The 17,558-nt window shown below is 40.1% G+C and overlaps 1 protein-coding gene and 1 long non-coding RNA gene across 2 annotated transcripts; one reads left to right on the forward strand and one right to left on the reverse strand.

Moving 5' to 3' along the window:
• Positions 1–2,333: 2,333 nt before the first annotated feature.
• Positions 2,334–7,660, reverse strand: LOC146702972 (heparan sulfate glucosamine 3-O-sulfotransferase 2-like). Its single transcript, XM_085466058.1, has 2 exons — positions 6,894–7,660; positions 2,334–3,767 (listed from the first exon to the last, which is right to left on the reverse strand). Exons 1-2 carry the CDS (start codon positions 7,388–7,390, stop codon positions 3,149–3,151), a joined length of 1,116 nt encoding a protein of 371 aa, XP_085322184.1. The 5' UTR covers positions 7,391–7,660; the 3' UTR covers positions 2,334–3,148.
• A 2,889-nt stretch (positions 7,661–10,549) lies between these two features.
• Positions 10,550–14,173, forward strand: LOC146702973 (uncharacterized). The gene is made up of 4 exons (XR_014921936.1): positions 10,550–10,642; positions 12,855–13,043; positions 13,137–13,309; positions 13,754–14,173. It is a non-coding gene; the product is annotated as an uncharacterized LOC146702973 (long non-coding RNA).
• Positions 14,174–17,558: the final 3,385 nt, after the last annotated feature.

A 17,558-nucleotide genomic window follows, 5' to 3' on the forward strand; every position in this document is an offset into this window, starting at 1 on the left:
GCGTTGAAACCAAGCACACCATTGTTTTTCTTGTGACATCAATAAGTTTGATGTGTCACATGGCCCTCTTCCTATTGAAAAAACAAAAGTTGTATCCAAGATGGCCGACTTCTAAATGGCCACCATGGTCACCACCCATCTTGAGGAGTTTGCCCCCTCACATATACTAATGTGCCACAAACAGGACTTTAATATCACCAACTATTCCCATGTTATTACGGTGTATCCATATAAATGGCCCACCCTGTACAGTAACAAGCCTTTTTTGTTAATGTAGAAAGTAGAGTTATCTTTTTGTTAAAATGCAGGGAGTAAAAGTAAAAAGCTGACAGACAAATAAATAGTCAAGCAAAGTAAAAATACCTGAAAAGTACAATAAAGCTTTGATTATCCTCTGTTGCAGATGCAGACAGCTGGAGGCCTGAAGACCGGGTAATCATTCCAGATATACTTCTTTGAAGTCTGCCGCCTGAGCGGATGCATGGTTGACGCATTGTAATGTAAATTCTCCACAGGTCACAAAAACAGGCGGGCATGCGGACGTCCGCTCACTGTCTGACAGAGGTGGGACCAAGTCATTGTTTTGCAAGTCTCAAGTAAGTCTCAAGTCTTTATCCTCAAGTCTCAAGTCAAGTCTCAAGTAATGTCAGGCAAGTCAGAGTCGAGTCTCAAGTCACTGGTGTAAAAGTCCGAGTCAAGTCATGTGACTCGAGTCCACACCTCTGCTGTCTGATGTCAAACTTTACGTCACTCAGACCTGAGTGGGCTCTAGCGAACACACTGACAGCAAAAGTATAATCAAGGCTTAAGAAAGTATTTGTACTTGATTATTTTCCCACCTCTGCATGGTGCGCTACATAGCTCCACTTCATGTCTCAGAACTCTTAAACTATTGAAAACCCATCTTTAATTTGATTATTTAAAAAAAAAAAAAAATCTGTGCCCATAAAGAAACACATTTCTGTGATGCACCGTGCAACTGTAGTTTCGAAAGGTGTACTGAAAGTAGTAATAGTTTAAGTTGTTACTACAATTCTGATTTTTCAGTGATTTAAAAATCGGATACTTCGATGTATCTGCTCATATTTTTTCATTGCGACAGAAACAGATGGATTTTCTAACATTTGTTATTTATAGTTATGTATTTACTCATTTACGTTTTGTCTGACTGAGCTTATTGGTGTTTTATTTTGCAGAGTGCCCTCCAGTGGACAAACTGTGCAACATTAACGCTCATAACATGGTTGAAAGGAGTTCCTCTTGTCTCTTCTTTACTTTTAATTTTTATTTATAAACGCAGGCATCTATAGATCAGTAAATATCTGATATCGATCGGTAACATCGGTCCACTGATAAATTGGGCTGTAGTTGTTTGCAGTGTCCAGTTTCCAGTCAGATCCACTCCTCAGGAAGTACAAGTTGAAGTTTCAAAATACGACTTCACTAATCTGGATGATGTCACTATCTTTTGTCCATCTTTTACATACAGCCTATGACTGCACCACCCTTTTTTTCTGCCTTGTAATCGGTTGATAACATTATTGGGAGATTACTTTTTTCAGCTCCCTTATTCACAACAAATCCCCACAGTTTTACACTGGATGCCCTTCCTCACACAATCCCAAGAAGATCTCTGTCTCCTCCCAAGATTAGACTGGGGATTGTTTGCTTTTTAGGCAAATGTAAACCACCACACTATGTAGCACCTCGTTTGATAACATGAAAAACAAGAAAAGCTAGTTATTGCCATACAGCTAGTCTTCTTCCCTTCCACTAAGATATGGCTAATGGCACAGTTAATGCAACAGTAAGGATAAATTACCACACACAAGACCCACAATATTGTCCTTTGTGATATGGAACCTGAACACCTCATCATACATTACACAGTGCTTCAAATCATACTCACTGTTCATGTATTACAAAGTGTTTTCTTCCTTTATTTTGCAGCAGTGTATCAATCTGGCTCAAGCTCAGACAGTCTGGCGTTAGTATTCATAGCTTGTAGCCAAATCCAAACTTTTCACTGCAATCTTGTGACATGCAACCCCGGAATCTATTTGATAACCCGCCACGAATAGGTGTTCCCTGCTTTGTCTTTGAAAAGTGATTGAAATTCCTCACACCTACACCCACTCATGCGCCTACCACCACAGAGGCACACAACAAACCTTACAGAATGCAATAAACCTCAAAGGATGGTGGTCTAAAACATAACTATACAAACTAGATGTGAAAAGGAGGAATGTGGGGGGGCAAGAGCCGTGTGAATTTTCCACGTTTGGTGTGTTGTTTTCGAAACATCGAGCAAAAGCAGAAAATAGGATGTTTTTTTGTTTTTTTACAAAATGCAATTTATCAGTGTACAGCATGTGCTTTAGAAGCAACAGAATTAATAATCTCATAAATTGTGCTTCCGTTTCATTTAATGAAGTTTATGAACAAGCATTGTGATTAACGCAGTGATTAAATACTTCTGCAACAAAAACATAAACCAGGATTTGGAAACAAAGCACGGAGTACAGAGTGAAATGCTCGTTACAGCACATGTCTGCTTCATGTCGGAAAGAACGGAAGAAAATATCTTTCACTTTTTGAAAAAAAATGAAGAGTAAGTAATATCAGGTGGTTCATACTTGCCTTATGGCTTTACATTTTAGATTTACCGCCACAGTGGTGCAGCTTAATTCTCTTCTCCCTGAAGACTTCACTGACATTTTCCAAGGGCTTGCTTTCAAACTCTACTTTGATTAGTCAAGCAGATTTTAAAAGGAACTAATCCCCTTCCCTTCGAATTTTCTCTCTTTTTTTTTATGAAGCAGTCAGCAATAAAGTCAGCAATAATACAGAGTAACACAAACGGAAATCTGAAAATGATGCCTATATCTGGCAACAAACAGGGTGCTGATGCTGGTAACTGATCATTACAAGTGCAAAAGCAATGTCGTCTTAGATTTTACTCTGTTCATTAGAGTCACTTCAAAGGAAAGTACTGCCTCGGCTGCTTCGCTCGGAAATTGTCTAGAGACTGCTGATAGTTAGCTATTCACTTTAGCCTTGACACATTACTGAAGGCAAACCACTTTAAAAGAACATTTTTGGAATAGCTAAGTTTTTCCAGCACCACGTAAACATACATCTCGAACCTCTACTCCCACTTAAAGTCGTGCCCCACCATTTCATAGAACTTGACATTATAAGGTCGATAGAAGTCTCGCAGTTGCTCAATAGCGTCTCGGTCTATCTGCACATGAGTCCTCCCCTTTGACTTGCCAAGGCAGCGGGGCGAGCCGCTGCTCTCCGGCTTTTTAAGGCAGGGAAAACCCTTGGTGCGGTTGAAATAGAAGTGTTTGTCGGTGACGATGCGTTTCAGCCCAAGAAAGTCCTGCACCCGAGCCATCTCCCCTGCTGGGTCTGTGATGAGACGCTCTCCGCTCACAAAATGGATCTGAGCCAGAGGGAAGTAGTGGAGCCAGTTTTCAAGGTGCAAAGCATACAAGCCGATCCGAATGGCGTTCCAGGACATGTCAACGATTCCCAGGCTCTGATTCCTGAAGGCCAGGTCCTGGAAGCTCGGCAGGTCCGGCGTTTTGGATAACGTCTGAGTGTAGTCCGATATTGCTCGAGTGACGGGGTCTCGCACCACCACTATGAGCTTGGTGTCTTGGGACATGGTAGAAATCCGGTGTGGTGTCTCTTTTGTCACAAAGTAGCTCGGTGTCTTCTCCATTGTGATTTGGCTTTCAAGAGTTCTTGGCATTAAACCTCTGAATGAAAGATGAAAACACAGAATAGACATTTCTCATTTACATTCATTTAATTTAGGATTTCTTTTAAAAAATACTAAACATTTGAGCGCTTAAGCAACCTTAAAAGCTAACAGGTTCAAAGGAAAGGTCACAATGCCCTTCCATTTCCTTTGTCAAAGTAAAGAAAAAAATCTATGTAACATATCTATTTAGGGCAGGATTACACAAGTGAGTTGTAAAGGCATAAAGCTACCCTAAGTGAGCTTCGGTTTGGCCGTGAACTCAATTTCTTGATGAAAATCATAATAGGAGCACTGAAGCAAAGTTGTAGTAGTCTGTTGTCACTGGAGACTTGTCTCACAGACAGCTCTCCTGTGCATCAGGCCTGAATGTTTCAGGAGTAATAAATCACCACGAATGCAAACAGAACACGTATAGCAGCGACTCTGTTCGGTGACTTCTTCAAACTAGGCCATTCTTTACAGAGGTGATATGAACAAGCAGGGCTTCGCTGAGAAAAACTTGAAGATTGATTGGAAGTTCTAGAGGAGAGAGCAGTTAATGATTATTTTCATTGTCAATTAATTTGCTAATCTTTATTTCACTTCTGTTGTTTCCCCAACTAATCCATTTCAAAACCTGTATTTTTTCCAGTGGTCACGAGGGTGACTTCTCTCTTTTTATTATTAACAGTCTATAAGACTCAAATTTGATTCAAAACCTTAGGAAATATTTTCTGATCAGTTATATGACTAGTTTTCACTCTTTATTGCTGTGGCGCATTTACATTAAACAAAAATCTGACAAAGGATCTTTTTGGTGTGGATTTGGGGCAATTTCCTCAATTTTTCAGTCAGAGCAACTCCTTGCTTGTCAAGATGGCATCAAAAAGCCAGTGGGTGATATCATGTTGTCTACATCCATCTTTTATATACAGTCTATGTTTCTGTTAAGGCTCTTCTTTCAAACCATCCATTTAAGTGATCTGAGGTTGTATTTATTCTATCATTAGCTGCAATTTTTCAAAGAATGTTAAAATCTAAAAAATAAATAAATAAATAAACGGCAATAATACTAACAAGCTCGTGGACATATGACAACATCAAAATTGACAGCAAATTTGTCTCAGCTGTAGAGACATGGCCAACCAAGCCACCATCTGATGCATAGTAAGATCACTTCAGACATCTTTAGTCCTTCTTCTTGTTATTTTTGCCTTTGCATAGACATTGAAAAAAAACATGTTTGTGGCACAATCAATTAGCAAATTCAAGGTGACAGTCCACACCGTTCATTTTGATTTATGAACGAATGTTTACAAGGAAGCTTCCGGGAAGCAGCTGTTTTATTTTGAAAGCAATCGGCGTCTGACCTTTTCTCAACAGCTTTGACAGCTGACAATCAACCTGCAGTAATGGGCGAGGGTTCACATCTGGAAGACACATCTCTGAGATAAAAGGGCTTCAACTGCCAACCATTGTGAAGAGTGCCAATTAGTGGAGATACTTTGAGTCTGTAATTATTATATAATACTACTGATACACATCCCTCCTGCAGCTTACATGACAGTCTATCATTAACATGAAATGCTCTTGAAAGAACCGGGGGATAAATACGAGAGCGCATCTCTGCGTAATTGCTCGTCTGTTACTGTATGCATGAGAGTTACTGTATGCATGAGAGTTACTGTATGCATGTTTTTTCATTTTATCATCAGATAAACTTGTGTTTGCATACATATGCTTCCTCTAAATCTGTGCAATTATGTGCATGTTTAATTTATGGCTATTCGGTTTGATCATCAGTCAATCGAAGCAGTTTGTTAGGGATGCACTTTGTCCCTCCACCAGGGTGAGAGCTGAGGATGTAGGTGATCAGTACAGTTTGATCACCAGTCAGAAAGATTACCCCCCCCAATAAACTACCAAGGTGAAAATCATGAAACTCGGAGAATTGGTGGGGCACGGGCAAAGGAAGAACCCATTAAATTTTGGAGCAGATTTGAATCGCTTCCTTTTAACTTGTGAAATGGAGCACTGACCTTGGCTGAGGATGCGCTGTCTGAGTGCCCCTTGTAGTTTAAGGTGCCTTGGGTAGCATTTGAAAAATCAATAAATAATTCCCTTTCATGGCTGTCATGTTTAAATATTATAATAAACAAACACGACTACAGCTGAGATGTCTAGGAGTTACAGCGGGCATGCAGGACGCTGTTTGCACTGTTCGCCTCCAGAGGTTGGATTTTATGAGAAATTTGATGAACTGCTCTACAGTATGTCAAAAGAAGAATAAAAAGGGAGAGAGAGAGAGCGCCAGTATAAACACAGCACATTCCTCAGAACTTCCCTGCAATAAAGCTTGAAGTGAGTCAATAAACTGCAGAAAACACATCCAGCATGTTTACCCAGCTCCAAGTCTGATATACACAAAGAAGCACCAAAACAGAGGGTTCATATTTATCACTGATTTTTTTAGGGAAATCAGATGATTTTACATTCTGTTATTATATTATATTGTCTCTTTCCCCCCATGATTCCTTACCTTTTCAATTTTTTTTCTCTGTAGGAAATGTAAGTAAATTTAACCACTGCAGAATTTAGACCAGGACGGAGGGGAGAAAACAGATTCAGGCATAAAACAGAAGAAAATGAGGCACTACACCGCTTACCTGAATTCCACTGTAATTCCCTATGTACCATGTGAAGGCACACGGTTATATTGGCCTGCAATCGTTATGACCTTTTAGAAAACGAAGCTGGAAATATAGTGTATCATTCTCCATAATTTACTATCATTAACATTTAGTTTGGTGGGAGAGAAACGGCCTAATCAGATATGCAGAATTATGCAAGCACAGCTGACTAGAAGCCACAAATTTCCAGACACACTCGTGGGTCTCTGCGGGAGCAGCAGCCACGAGAAAAGGCTGCTCTTTGACCAGTTTCTAGATTACATAAACTAGTTAAATTAGTTAAGCTAAAACCACTTTAACCAAGAATCTTAAAGTCAGATGTTGTGCAATAAAAGCTGACTGAAGTCCAATCTGGTGTAATTTCCTACTTATTACTATGATTTCTGATAAATTGCGGGATTTGTGGAGCAGATGGACACGCACCTGCACAGGTGAGACACACGTTGTCTTACCTGTACCACTCCAGGCCTCTGTCATAGTTCCTGTCGAAGAAGTGTGTTTCGGTTCCCGCCGCGCGCACATCCGGATGTATTCTTATGAACTCGAGGACGGCTCTCGTGCCTCCCTTTTTCACACCGACTATGATGGCATTTGGTAACTTTTTATTGCCGAACTTTAAATTGCTCATAGGCGGGCTGGGCGTGCCGTTCCCGGCGGTGTGATGAGCGAAATGGGGTCTTTGGTCGGCTTTCAACCGAGACGCCTCAACAGCGCTCAACCTCGCGTCCGACGGTAAAAGGCAGGAGAGGGATTTCTGAAGGCGCCTTTTGGCTCCATCTGCTCGCTGACAGCTGGGCGTCGGATCACCTGACGTTTGCATGATGGCACCGTCAGGGAATAGAGCGCAGTAGAATAAATATGAAAGGAAAAGGGATAACAAGCAGATGGACGTTCCTCTGAGCCGGTGTGAGAAGGGGAGAAGTCGACCGAAGAGGAGCACGCATGCCATCTCTCCATGAGTATGAACAGTGCATGATTTTTTTAATTGATTTTTGCGTTCCGTCCTTTTATGATTGTCTTAGCGGCTCCACGGGCTTTAAAGAAGAAAAACAGCAGACTTCAAGTCTGTTACCACAGTCCATCTGAGTCCCATCGCTTCAGCTCCTTACCTGAAAAGGTATCTTCCCCTGCGCACCGAGTTGCGAAGCCATCCTATTTTAAAACTCCTGGACGCGTCCGTGGCCATCACGCAAGGATGCAAAAGCTGTGCGCGCTCTCTGGCAACTTGAGCGGACTGTCAGCTCCAAACCGGCTGAGCGACAGAAAAATATTTCCACACAGTGACGTCACGGTGTCTTTGCATTAAAAATGGTAAAAAAAAAAAAAAAAGAAAAGATAAAAAGTATTCATCTGTCTCCACTTGCTCATCTCACTTTACCTTTTATCACGTTTCATACTAACATCTAAGCACCTAGTCGACTCTTTGTTCATTTAAAGGTAAACATACAGAATGTTTGTAAGTATTAATATTTGAAGCACTTTATTAACGTAAAGTGAAACATTTTTGTTAATAAAATCAATAGTATTAGAGCTGATTTACACCAACACACCGGAAAACACGAGAGTAAAAATATCTTTAAATATCTATAATTTAACACTTTAAGATCCAGCAAGCTTTGCTCTTCCTGTTGGACCAATCACAGCACTGGTTCAATCTCTTCTGATGCGGTTAAATTTAAACACACTGAACACAGTTGGGTTTCCCCCCCCCCCATTTTTTTATGGTTCATGACCTTAAAACTGTATCCAGTCAGCAGAGAGTCATTCGAGTGTTCAGAAGGTTGGATAAAATCAACTCTCTAAAGTCCCAATGTGAGAATTTACCTCACACTCCATTACTGGGAAAATTAATCACCACCTACTAATAATCAGTTTCACTTTTAAGTTAAAAAAGGACTATGTGAGACTGATGTCTTATAACTATTCTGGTCTTCGTTCATTTGATAAAGCATGATCCAACTTGTCATGCCATCTGAACTTTCGTGTTGTGTCCTGAATTCCCAATTAAAAGTTTCCTTACATTAGCACAATCTGGCTGTAGGGGTGGGCAGATTGATCCAAATATTGATACTATTGATACCAACGCTGATATTTGCATCAGCTCGATACTAGCACGAGTGGATCGATACTTTGTATCCATCCTCTAAGTTAAGTATGTAGCCTTTTTGTGTTGACTGCCAGGCCTATTTTATTTATAGCCTATAGCACACTGTAAAAACAGAAGTTGACCCACACACATTTACATTTCAGGTCTCAACAAACAAATAAACCCTACTTTCAAAATACATGAAAAGCTGAAAAGGTGTTTTTTAATGTGCTAACTAATTATTGTGAAAAGCCAAACTCACAGTGATTTAGTGATCATTAACATGTGTTCAGAATTTGCAAATTCATGATGATTTATGTCATAAATCATAACAACTGCTCTCTCATACATAAGCTGCCTTCATAGGTTAAAAGTATCGGTATCGATATTGGTATCAACAATACTGTCCCTGTATTTACTTGGTATGGGATCGATACCAATATTTGCAATATGACACATGTTGTAAGACTGGACTTTCTGTGGTCTCAGGGCCTCTTTGGACTGGTTTAGTTGTCCACTTTGCTCCTTGTATTGTTTCCCAGCTTCTATATCAGTAGTCTTGTTCCTGATCTTGTTAGACCTCCCCTCTCCTTGTAGCAAGTAGGCATTAAAGCATCGTTGTGTGGTCATACACTTCCTGATGACAAAAACAAATGCAGACAAGCTCACAGTGGAAAAAGAAGAGGATGAAAGCTCCCCGGACTGCAGAGACGCATGGGGAGGAGTTGAGGTGTCACAGTGGTGCTCCTGCGGGTGTCTGCGCCCAATCTGAGAAGCCTCTGATTAAAGAATGATTTATAGGGGCTGGTTGGAGAGACCCGCTTAGCAATCCGTCTAGTGAATGAGATTTTTCCTCAGGAAGAGGGCGGGTAAATCAAACCTCGGGGTGAGAAGCCTGCTATGCTCAGCGATGGGGCGCAGTGATTAAACGTTATAATCACCTCTGCCGTGTGCACAGCTTGACTTTTCAGTGGAACAATCAAAAATATTGTTGAGGAAAATCAGTTTAACCTCAGTTTCATTTACTGAACATACGGTTTATCTTGTTCTAGCTCATTACAGAGAAGGACAACTTTTTTTTGACTGATATAAACTATGACAGAAGTGCAATGTGGAACAATCTAGTCAGTGCCATTTTTTTAAGGAAAAAAAAGATATGAAAGACCACCCGGGCTTTCCAGGAGAAAATTTAAGAGTGAGACATTCCCCTCCTTAGCCATTCAGTTTAACTAAGACTCATATTTAGATTTGAGATTCCAGAGAGAGCGGTGGGGGTGTCAGGCTTGACAGCATGAGTCATGATCTATGTTTAAGGAATGAATGATGTGTCTGTAAATGCACAACATATTTCTTAAAGTGTTTGATTGTCTTTGGGAGCTCACTGAATACGGGTGCCAATGACCACTCACTCCATCAGAGGCACGGCTCATTTGTCAGAGGCAAGCGAAGCCTGGAGGGAGGGTTCCTCGGCTTGTCCTGACTCCGATCAGACACTGGGGGAAGATACAGATGAGCCAGGCAACTTTATATTACAGATGGGTGAAGAATCACTCCCACAGTTTCCGTTCACACCCTCTTTGGAAAAAAAAGTGCACACACAGAACTGTTTTGTAAGTGACAAACATGTAGTCACACAGTGTTGCTTGTATATCAGGAGGCCAATTAACAACATTTTTATCTTCTTTTTTAATATACGGCTTGAAAGGAAGAATTTATTCTTGACTTCAGACATGCAAATTGCCATTCTGAACACAGCTGAAGGACTGATTCCAGATTTTTAGCAGGTGGCATCATGCACTGCAACTGGTCTGGTGTATTTTTGTGTCTTCAAATTCCCTTCTTTTTCAACATGCCTTTTTTAGGGGTTAAAAAGGGCATCCAGTTTTCTCCAGCTGTCAAATATATAAGGATCACTGGATAACATTTCTACATGACATCTATTTCCTTTCAGCATGCCCAGCAATGACACAACACTGACATCTGCCGGCCACACTTTGGCATTACAAAGTGCGCCATAACAGATAAGATCGCAAGTGAAAACGAAAGCAAGTCCTCAGCGTCAGGTTCCTGTATCAGAGGCTAGCAGTGAACGGAAGAACAACAACATGAATAAAAGTAAGTTTAACTGCTTATATATATAATTTCTAATCAGAAATAGGTTACTACCACCAAGGAGCTTGAATAAATTGTTTTATAGAATATATGTGTGAAAGTGAAACTACAATACTGTGCAAAAGTCTTGGGCCTCCCCGTTTCTTTAAATTTTGTTCCAAAGAGCTGTGATTTCATGTATTTTCTTTTTTGGTCTTAAGTGGTCTTAAGCCATAACTCTCTTTTGACGGTAGCTGCTTTTCACTCATTTTCAGTCCAGTCTTTGTAGCTGACCATTTGGAAAGCTTTGTTTATGCCACCTAACACCGACCTATTAGCATTAGCAAGCATTAACAAGTCACCTAACTCAAGAGATGTACTGGTGTTATGCCAACACATAAAGAAAGCGAAGCAAATAAAGTCACTGTATCTTGTTAATAGGTGCCTGTTCCAAAACACAGCATTTGTTCCCATTTTGTTAATTTAATCCTTGAAACACGCCAAAGATAACTCAGCTTAAACAACATAAAATGGCATTTTTGCACCAACTATGTGACTGCCTAAAAACTTGTTACATGAGTGGAGGACAAAAGAATATGCGGCAAAACCTATATACAACAGGAAGATGAGTATCTGAAAGTCATACCTTTAAAACAGGAAAAAAAATCCAGCCAAGACCTGACACATGACCTGAGAGATCCATCTGGCTCCTCAGTTGTTCCATCTACTCTAAGGCAAATAGAGAAAAAAAGGCTGAGGTATGCTAAATTACTGAAGAACTGGACTGAAAATCAGCTGCAACAGGTCTAATGGAGTGATGAATCCAAATGTTACACCCCTAGCAGTTGCCTGTGTGGGTGTGTCCTATCATCTCATGCCTTAGGTGCCATCTTTTTCTTTTGTACAGCTGACTCACATCAGCAACTAAAGGTATTTAAGCCCAGAGAAAGGTGAGCTCTGGTGCCAGAGAGCTGTGTGTGTTTGGTGGTTGCAGCTAGTGAGCTGTATTTTGTGATTGCTTGCTCCTGCTCGGTGGAGAGGAGTGTGTTTGGTCACTAAACTGTTCTTTGCTTTTCAGTTAACTTACCGATGCCTGAGTTTTTGTTTGTTTGCTTAAATGGTGATAGCGGCTTGCCCGTCTCTTTTAGTTGAGTTATAAATAGAAACTTTAATAAAACTCTTTAATTTAACAATTTTGCCTCTGTCTCCTTTTTCTGACCCGGACACTTTTCAAATTCAAAATCAAATTTTGTTACTTTCCCTTATCACCTGGACCCCTTTTAAAGGAACGTAACACCAAACTTGAAATTTTTGGTTCAAATCATTATCAAATCATGGAGGAGGTCAGGAGGCAAGGCAAGTTTATTTATATAGCACAATTCAACAACAAGGTGATTCAAAGTGCTTTACAGAGACATTAAAAAACAAAAACAAATAAAAAGCATGATTTAAAATTGAAAAGGAGGTGAAACGGTGAGTTGTATCTATTTATCTGTAAAGCATGGTGGAGGCTCTGTCATGATTTAGGGCTGCGTTTCAGCCCCTGGTGTTGGGGGTCTTGTCAAAATTGATGCAATTAGAATTGTAGAAAAGTGGCATCAGACTTTGATTCTCCATCTGGAAAGCACTGTTTTAAAACAGCTTCATTTTTCAGTACGACAATGATCCCAAACACTGCCAATGTAGTAAAAGCACATTAGAAAATACACTACTACAATACTCCAAAGAAAAATACACACTAGAACAGCATCTGTCATGGATTGGCCTCCCGAGAGCCTGGACCTCAACATTATTGAAGCAGTGTGGGATCATCTTGGCAGAGAACAGAAAAAAGACAGAATCATCCAAAGAAGAGCTTTGAATGTCTTTCAAGAAGTCTGGAGAACTATTTAACTGTACAAATGAAGAGAAAGCTGACTAAGAGAGTTCAGACTTTGTTGCAGAATAACGGCGGTCATACCAAATATTGACTTTCAAGCTTGTTACAATTATATTTATGTATTGTATTTCCAGTTATCTTTGCCTATGTTACAGTAAATTCTGCCACTTATTTAATTTTTTCCTTGCTTTTACATTATTTCATCTTGGAAAGTGAAAAGTCATACAAAAGATTAAATTGCTAAGTATAAGAGTTGTGTGTACTTTTGAGACTCCCTGATCTCTGGGATCCTAGAGTAGAACAACAGGGCCTTGAATAATCTGAAATCTGATGCTATTCATTTTTTTCTTCCAACAGAAAAAGTAACAATTTATTCACATGTTGATGGACAGACGATGGGCTCTCATGAGAAATTTCTCAAAAAACTCTTCAAACGAGGAGCAATAAAAGTGGAGAAAGCTGATGATAGTGAGGCTGTTATTGTCTTCGTTCCCATTGTCAGTCGTTTTGAGACGGACATAAATTCAGCTTTATCAAACATTTCAGGTAAACACACCACAATCTATGATAAGTGTTTTGTTTGTTTTGGTATTTTTTCTGCACGTTATCACTCGTGTTTTCTGTTTGTCTGTCTCAAAGGAGATAAAAAGGTGATCGTGGTGGCCTTGCATCACACCTATGACCCAAACTACACTGTGCCACATAACAGAAAGATGGACGACAAACTCGTTGTTAACTGTTTGTTTTATGAGAAGAAAGGACTTCTGTCATGTCCTTGCAACAAAAAGGCAAAGAAGATGGTCTGCGAAGAGGTAATTACACAAGTTACGTTGTTTTTTAAGCAAAAAGTGCTGGATACGCAGATACAAATAAACATGGATTCATCTGGATTTGCATCATTTTTACATGTATTGGTCAACAATAATACAGACCAGACTATACTGGTATCTTCACACTGGCTCTGTGTGCCAGGTGGTCAGTATGTTGTTGTATGTTCACGCCCACAGGCAGAGGTGGAAACAGCAGTTTCCACCAGATGTTTTCTGTAATATGAGCCAAATAATCTAAGCTTGCATATAAGATCTTCCCATTTGGAATATTTGAACAGTGCAGTTGGATCAAAGTTCTGATATTCCAAATTACACATGTCCAATGGGAACACTCTCACTGCCTGCAGTAATTTCAGCAGTATTAGTTGTTGTTTAATTTACCCTGTACTAACTGCGATGCATTCATTATTTATTTATTTTTTGCAGCTGAACCTCCCAGGAAAATTCTGGCAAAGAAACAAATCAAAGAAAGATCCTCAAGAAAAGACCACAAAATCAGGAAAAAAAGAAAAGACAAAAAGTGAAAAAGACCAAAAATAATCTGCATAAATTTAAATAATTGCTTAGACACTTCCTCTAGGACTGACGTTTGTAAATTGCTTACTCAGCTTCGGTCCGATTGTACTATATTATTAATGAGTCTGCATGAATTTAATTGCTCATTATTTATACTTTTTCCTTTCCATTGTGGCTGATCAATTAGCTTATTTGTTGCTCTGTTACTGAACAAAACATTGTAGCTTGACTCGTGACACATTCTGCTCATTCAAATGTACAGAAAGGTTGCATCACATGTAGCCCTACCATGGCTTAATAAAGGAATTTTATGATCCAGGCTTAAACTGATTCTGTTGTCATCTATTAGACTTCCTCATTCACAGTACACAAGGCTAATGTCAACATGCTAGCATGTCCAAGAACATTATGTTAAAGTGCTTGATGAACCTTTGGTCGAAATCATTGTATTCATATATTAGCTGATGAAACAAGCTAAATTCATGTAAATACTGTCCATTCAAGAACTCTTGAGATTTGTAAACCTAGTGGTGAGGTAAAGATAAGGAGCAAACAGAAGAGAATAAGACTTTACCCTCTTAGAACCATTAATATTTAATACAATGATTGATTTGAACTGTATTCTTAATAACTTAACTTTATAGGATTTAAGGTGGGAATTGACATGAGCTTTGTAATGTTACACCTGTTGGTTATAAATTTATGAAAATTGCTTTTAATTTTTTATTTATCTACAAAATTACAAAAGCAAATTTTCCAGTGTTTGCATTTCTATAGTCCATCCATTCGCTTCAGCTTATCCTTTTCAGGGTTGCGGGGGGTGCTGGAGCCTATCCCAGCTGTCATAGGGCGAGAGGCAGGGTACGCCCTGGACAGGTCGCCAGTCTGTCACAGGGCTAACACACAAGGACAGATAACCATTCACACTCACTTGCACATTCACACCTAGTGGCAATTTGGATTATCCAATTAACCTATCCCCACGAGCTGCATGTCTTTGGACGGTGGGAGGAAGCCAGAGTACCCAGAGGGAACCCACGCAAACACGGGGAGAACATGCAAACTCCACACAGAAAGACCCCGGCCTGATGGTGGAATTGAACTCAGGACCTTCTTGCTGTGCGGCAACAGTGCTAACCACCGTGCTGCCTATTTCTATAGTACTATAGAATATTTAATCACCTGTTTCCTTCAATCACAATCACCCTGGCTGTGAATGCACCAGACTATCACCAGTTTCTACATCACATCAAAGTCCAGGGAGCTGACAGGAAAAGACAGACATATACATTGTCATGCCTGCTGTGTAATGTCTGGAAATGTCCAGGTTGCATTGCATGTGTAGATGTCTGCTTTTCTGGCTTGGGTTTCTGCAGCAGTGACTTTGCAGCCTTTGACTTCTCCTCCACTCTTCCCTTTGACTGAGGAAGCTTTAATGATAAAGATGTGTAGCGGAATAAGAATGACTTGCTGAAGTGTGCAACATTTGCCGAGGTTTGGCACACGCAGGACACTGATATCCCCTGGGACATCTTGTAAATCATATGCTGATCTGTTTGATGGTCTTTGTGTGTTGCTGACTTTGTTGATTCACGGAGGCCTTGCATAGTAATAATCTGTTCGCGGAAGGTTAAAGCTCGGTATTCTCTCATGTATTGACCCAGATTTTTGGCAGGGTCTGTGGTTTATGTCATGATCTTTCTTGGCAATTTCATTCAGTCATTTTGCATTTTTAACATTTTACAGTCACTCTGCCAAATTTTCTTGACACAGCTCTTGAGACTTGCCTCAGGATTCTCTGTACCATGTTTCCTGCAATATATGGTCTATATCAAACCTCCAAGTGCATAGGCACATCTCTCAATGTGTGACATGTTATGTTACATGAAATGGCAGCGACTCAAACTGAAAACAAACAAAGGAAGATGACTTTATTTTTTCTTTCTAAATTTGAAAGAATTTATAGCTGTATGCTTAAAGGTTGTGAGAGTTAGCACACTGATCAGGAATAGTACTGTTTTTTCAAACTTTGTGTATCTCAACCACTTTAGCTCCACCTATAGGTAGAAATCGGCCACACATGCAACATCTGATAATGTGCATGCATTTGGCAAGACAGGTATGACTGGATTCTCCAAGCAGACTTCATGGCATCCTATTATGACACTTTCTTCTTCTTCCATATTTTGACATTTTTTGCATTTTTAATTTTTTCCCAAACAAAAAGGGGGAGGGACGTTAAACCTTCTACTGTATGTGCCGATGGTCAGGCTGAAGGCCATGCATGGAATAAAGATATTTTTTAGCTATGCAAATGAATGAAATTTAGTACAAAATGTTGCTGGTAAACTCCTTAAAGGAAATCACTCATAACGAATGGTAATTGCACTACACTCTGTTGCTCACAAGATGGCAGTTGAAGATAATGTTTTCTCTGAGTGGAGCTCAGCTGGTGTTTAGGAGGCCAATATAAACAGAAGAAAACTCTTAAACTTGGTATTTTAGCAGTAAAGATAAAAAAGAGGAAAGAAATTAAGAAAATGCAAGTGTTTTACAAAGTGACAATGTTTAAGGAAAAAATAAAATAAACATAATAATTATCTTAAATAGGTTACAAATTATATTCATGGATGAAAATTAGTTGAAACCGGATGACTTGAACAAATATTTGGACCTAAACGTTGTGTCAGTATCCACCTTGATGTTAGCATCTTACACCCAAATTCACAAAACAGTGACTGAAAAACAAACACACAAGTTTAACTTTCCTCTTTCAGTTAATCTTCTCGCCCTCGGTGAAGCTGTGGATTACTTCCTCCTTGGATTAGCGCGCACACTGCGGGTCCACATCTGCATACGAACGTGGCAGCACGCCAGCGCACATCCAAGTCCTCCAAATCATATGCACAAACACACTGTGTACAAACCAAAACTGAGTTCTCACAGACAGGAAGTGATGTCACTTCTTGTCTCCAAGGAGATGGAGGCAGTTGCTAAGATACTGTGACACCAGGATTTTTCTCTGTGTTTTTTTCTTTCCCTCTCCCTCTCCAGCACGCGCGCACACACACACACACACACACACACACAGGGATATCGCCACGAATAAGTAGAAACTCTCTCGTATCGCTCTTATTCTCTGGCACCAGATGGCAATGAGCGCCAACTCAACTTTTTTTTCTTTCTTTCAATAAAATCTCTAAAAATAACAGAAATATAAGTTGGTTTAAAATTTCACTTGAATGCCGTTGGGACCACTAAACAGATCACCTGTGTGCTCCGACTGAACCAAACGTCAGAGGTGCTGCTCCAACAATTAGCAACATTTTTATTCTTCGCTTTGAACTACGTGCAATTACTCAGTCACCCACTTCCAGACCGGCGAGGCCTGTCGCTCCTAAAATGATACAAGTGACTGATGTGTATCAGCACCCCTCCAAAGCTTCCACACAGTGTGAGCTGCACCTCTCTAGTGCTATCAGCATGCCACATATGTCTTGGCAGTAGCATGTTGCTGCCAAATCCTCTTCACCCTCCCTTTCTCCTCCCCTGTGGCTCCTAACACAGCATTAAGAGTTTATGGGGTTTGGGTTGTATTAGAAATGCCATGTGCCCGTCTTCTGGATGGCGGGATTAGCTCTCTCTGCTGTATTTCGCGTCCGAGAGCCTTCCTGCACTGATGACACAAGCAATACAGCAATGAGCGTTTGTTCAT

This window comes from Copadichromis virginalis, linkage group LG8 (genome assembly GCF_057382275.1).
Source record: "Copadichromis virginalis isolate Kocher_CV1m ecotype Utaka linkage group LG8, C_Virginalis_male_GT1.1, whole genome shotgun sequence".
NCBI classification, from domain to species: Eukaryota; Metazoa; Chordata; class Actinopteri; order Cichliformes; family Cichlidae; genus Copadichromis; species Copadichromis virginalis.

Bases quoted from the DNA above. Each gene is read 5' to 3' on its own strand.
- LOC146702972 (XM_085466058.1), bottom strand. From the start codon at position 7,390: ATGGCATGCGTGCTCCTCTTCGGTCGACTTCTCCCCTTCTCACACCGG. The intron at 3,768-6,893 runs GTAAGACAACGT...TCTTTCATTCAG, and splicing joins AGAGGCCTGGAGTGGTACAG to AGGTTTAATGCCAAGAACTC.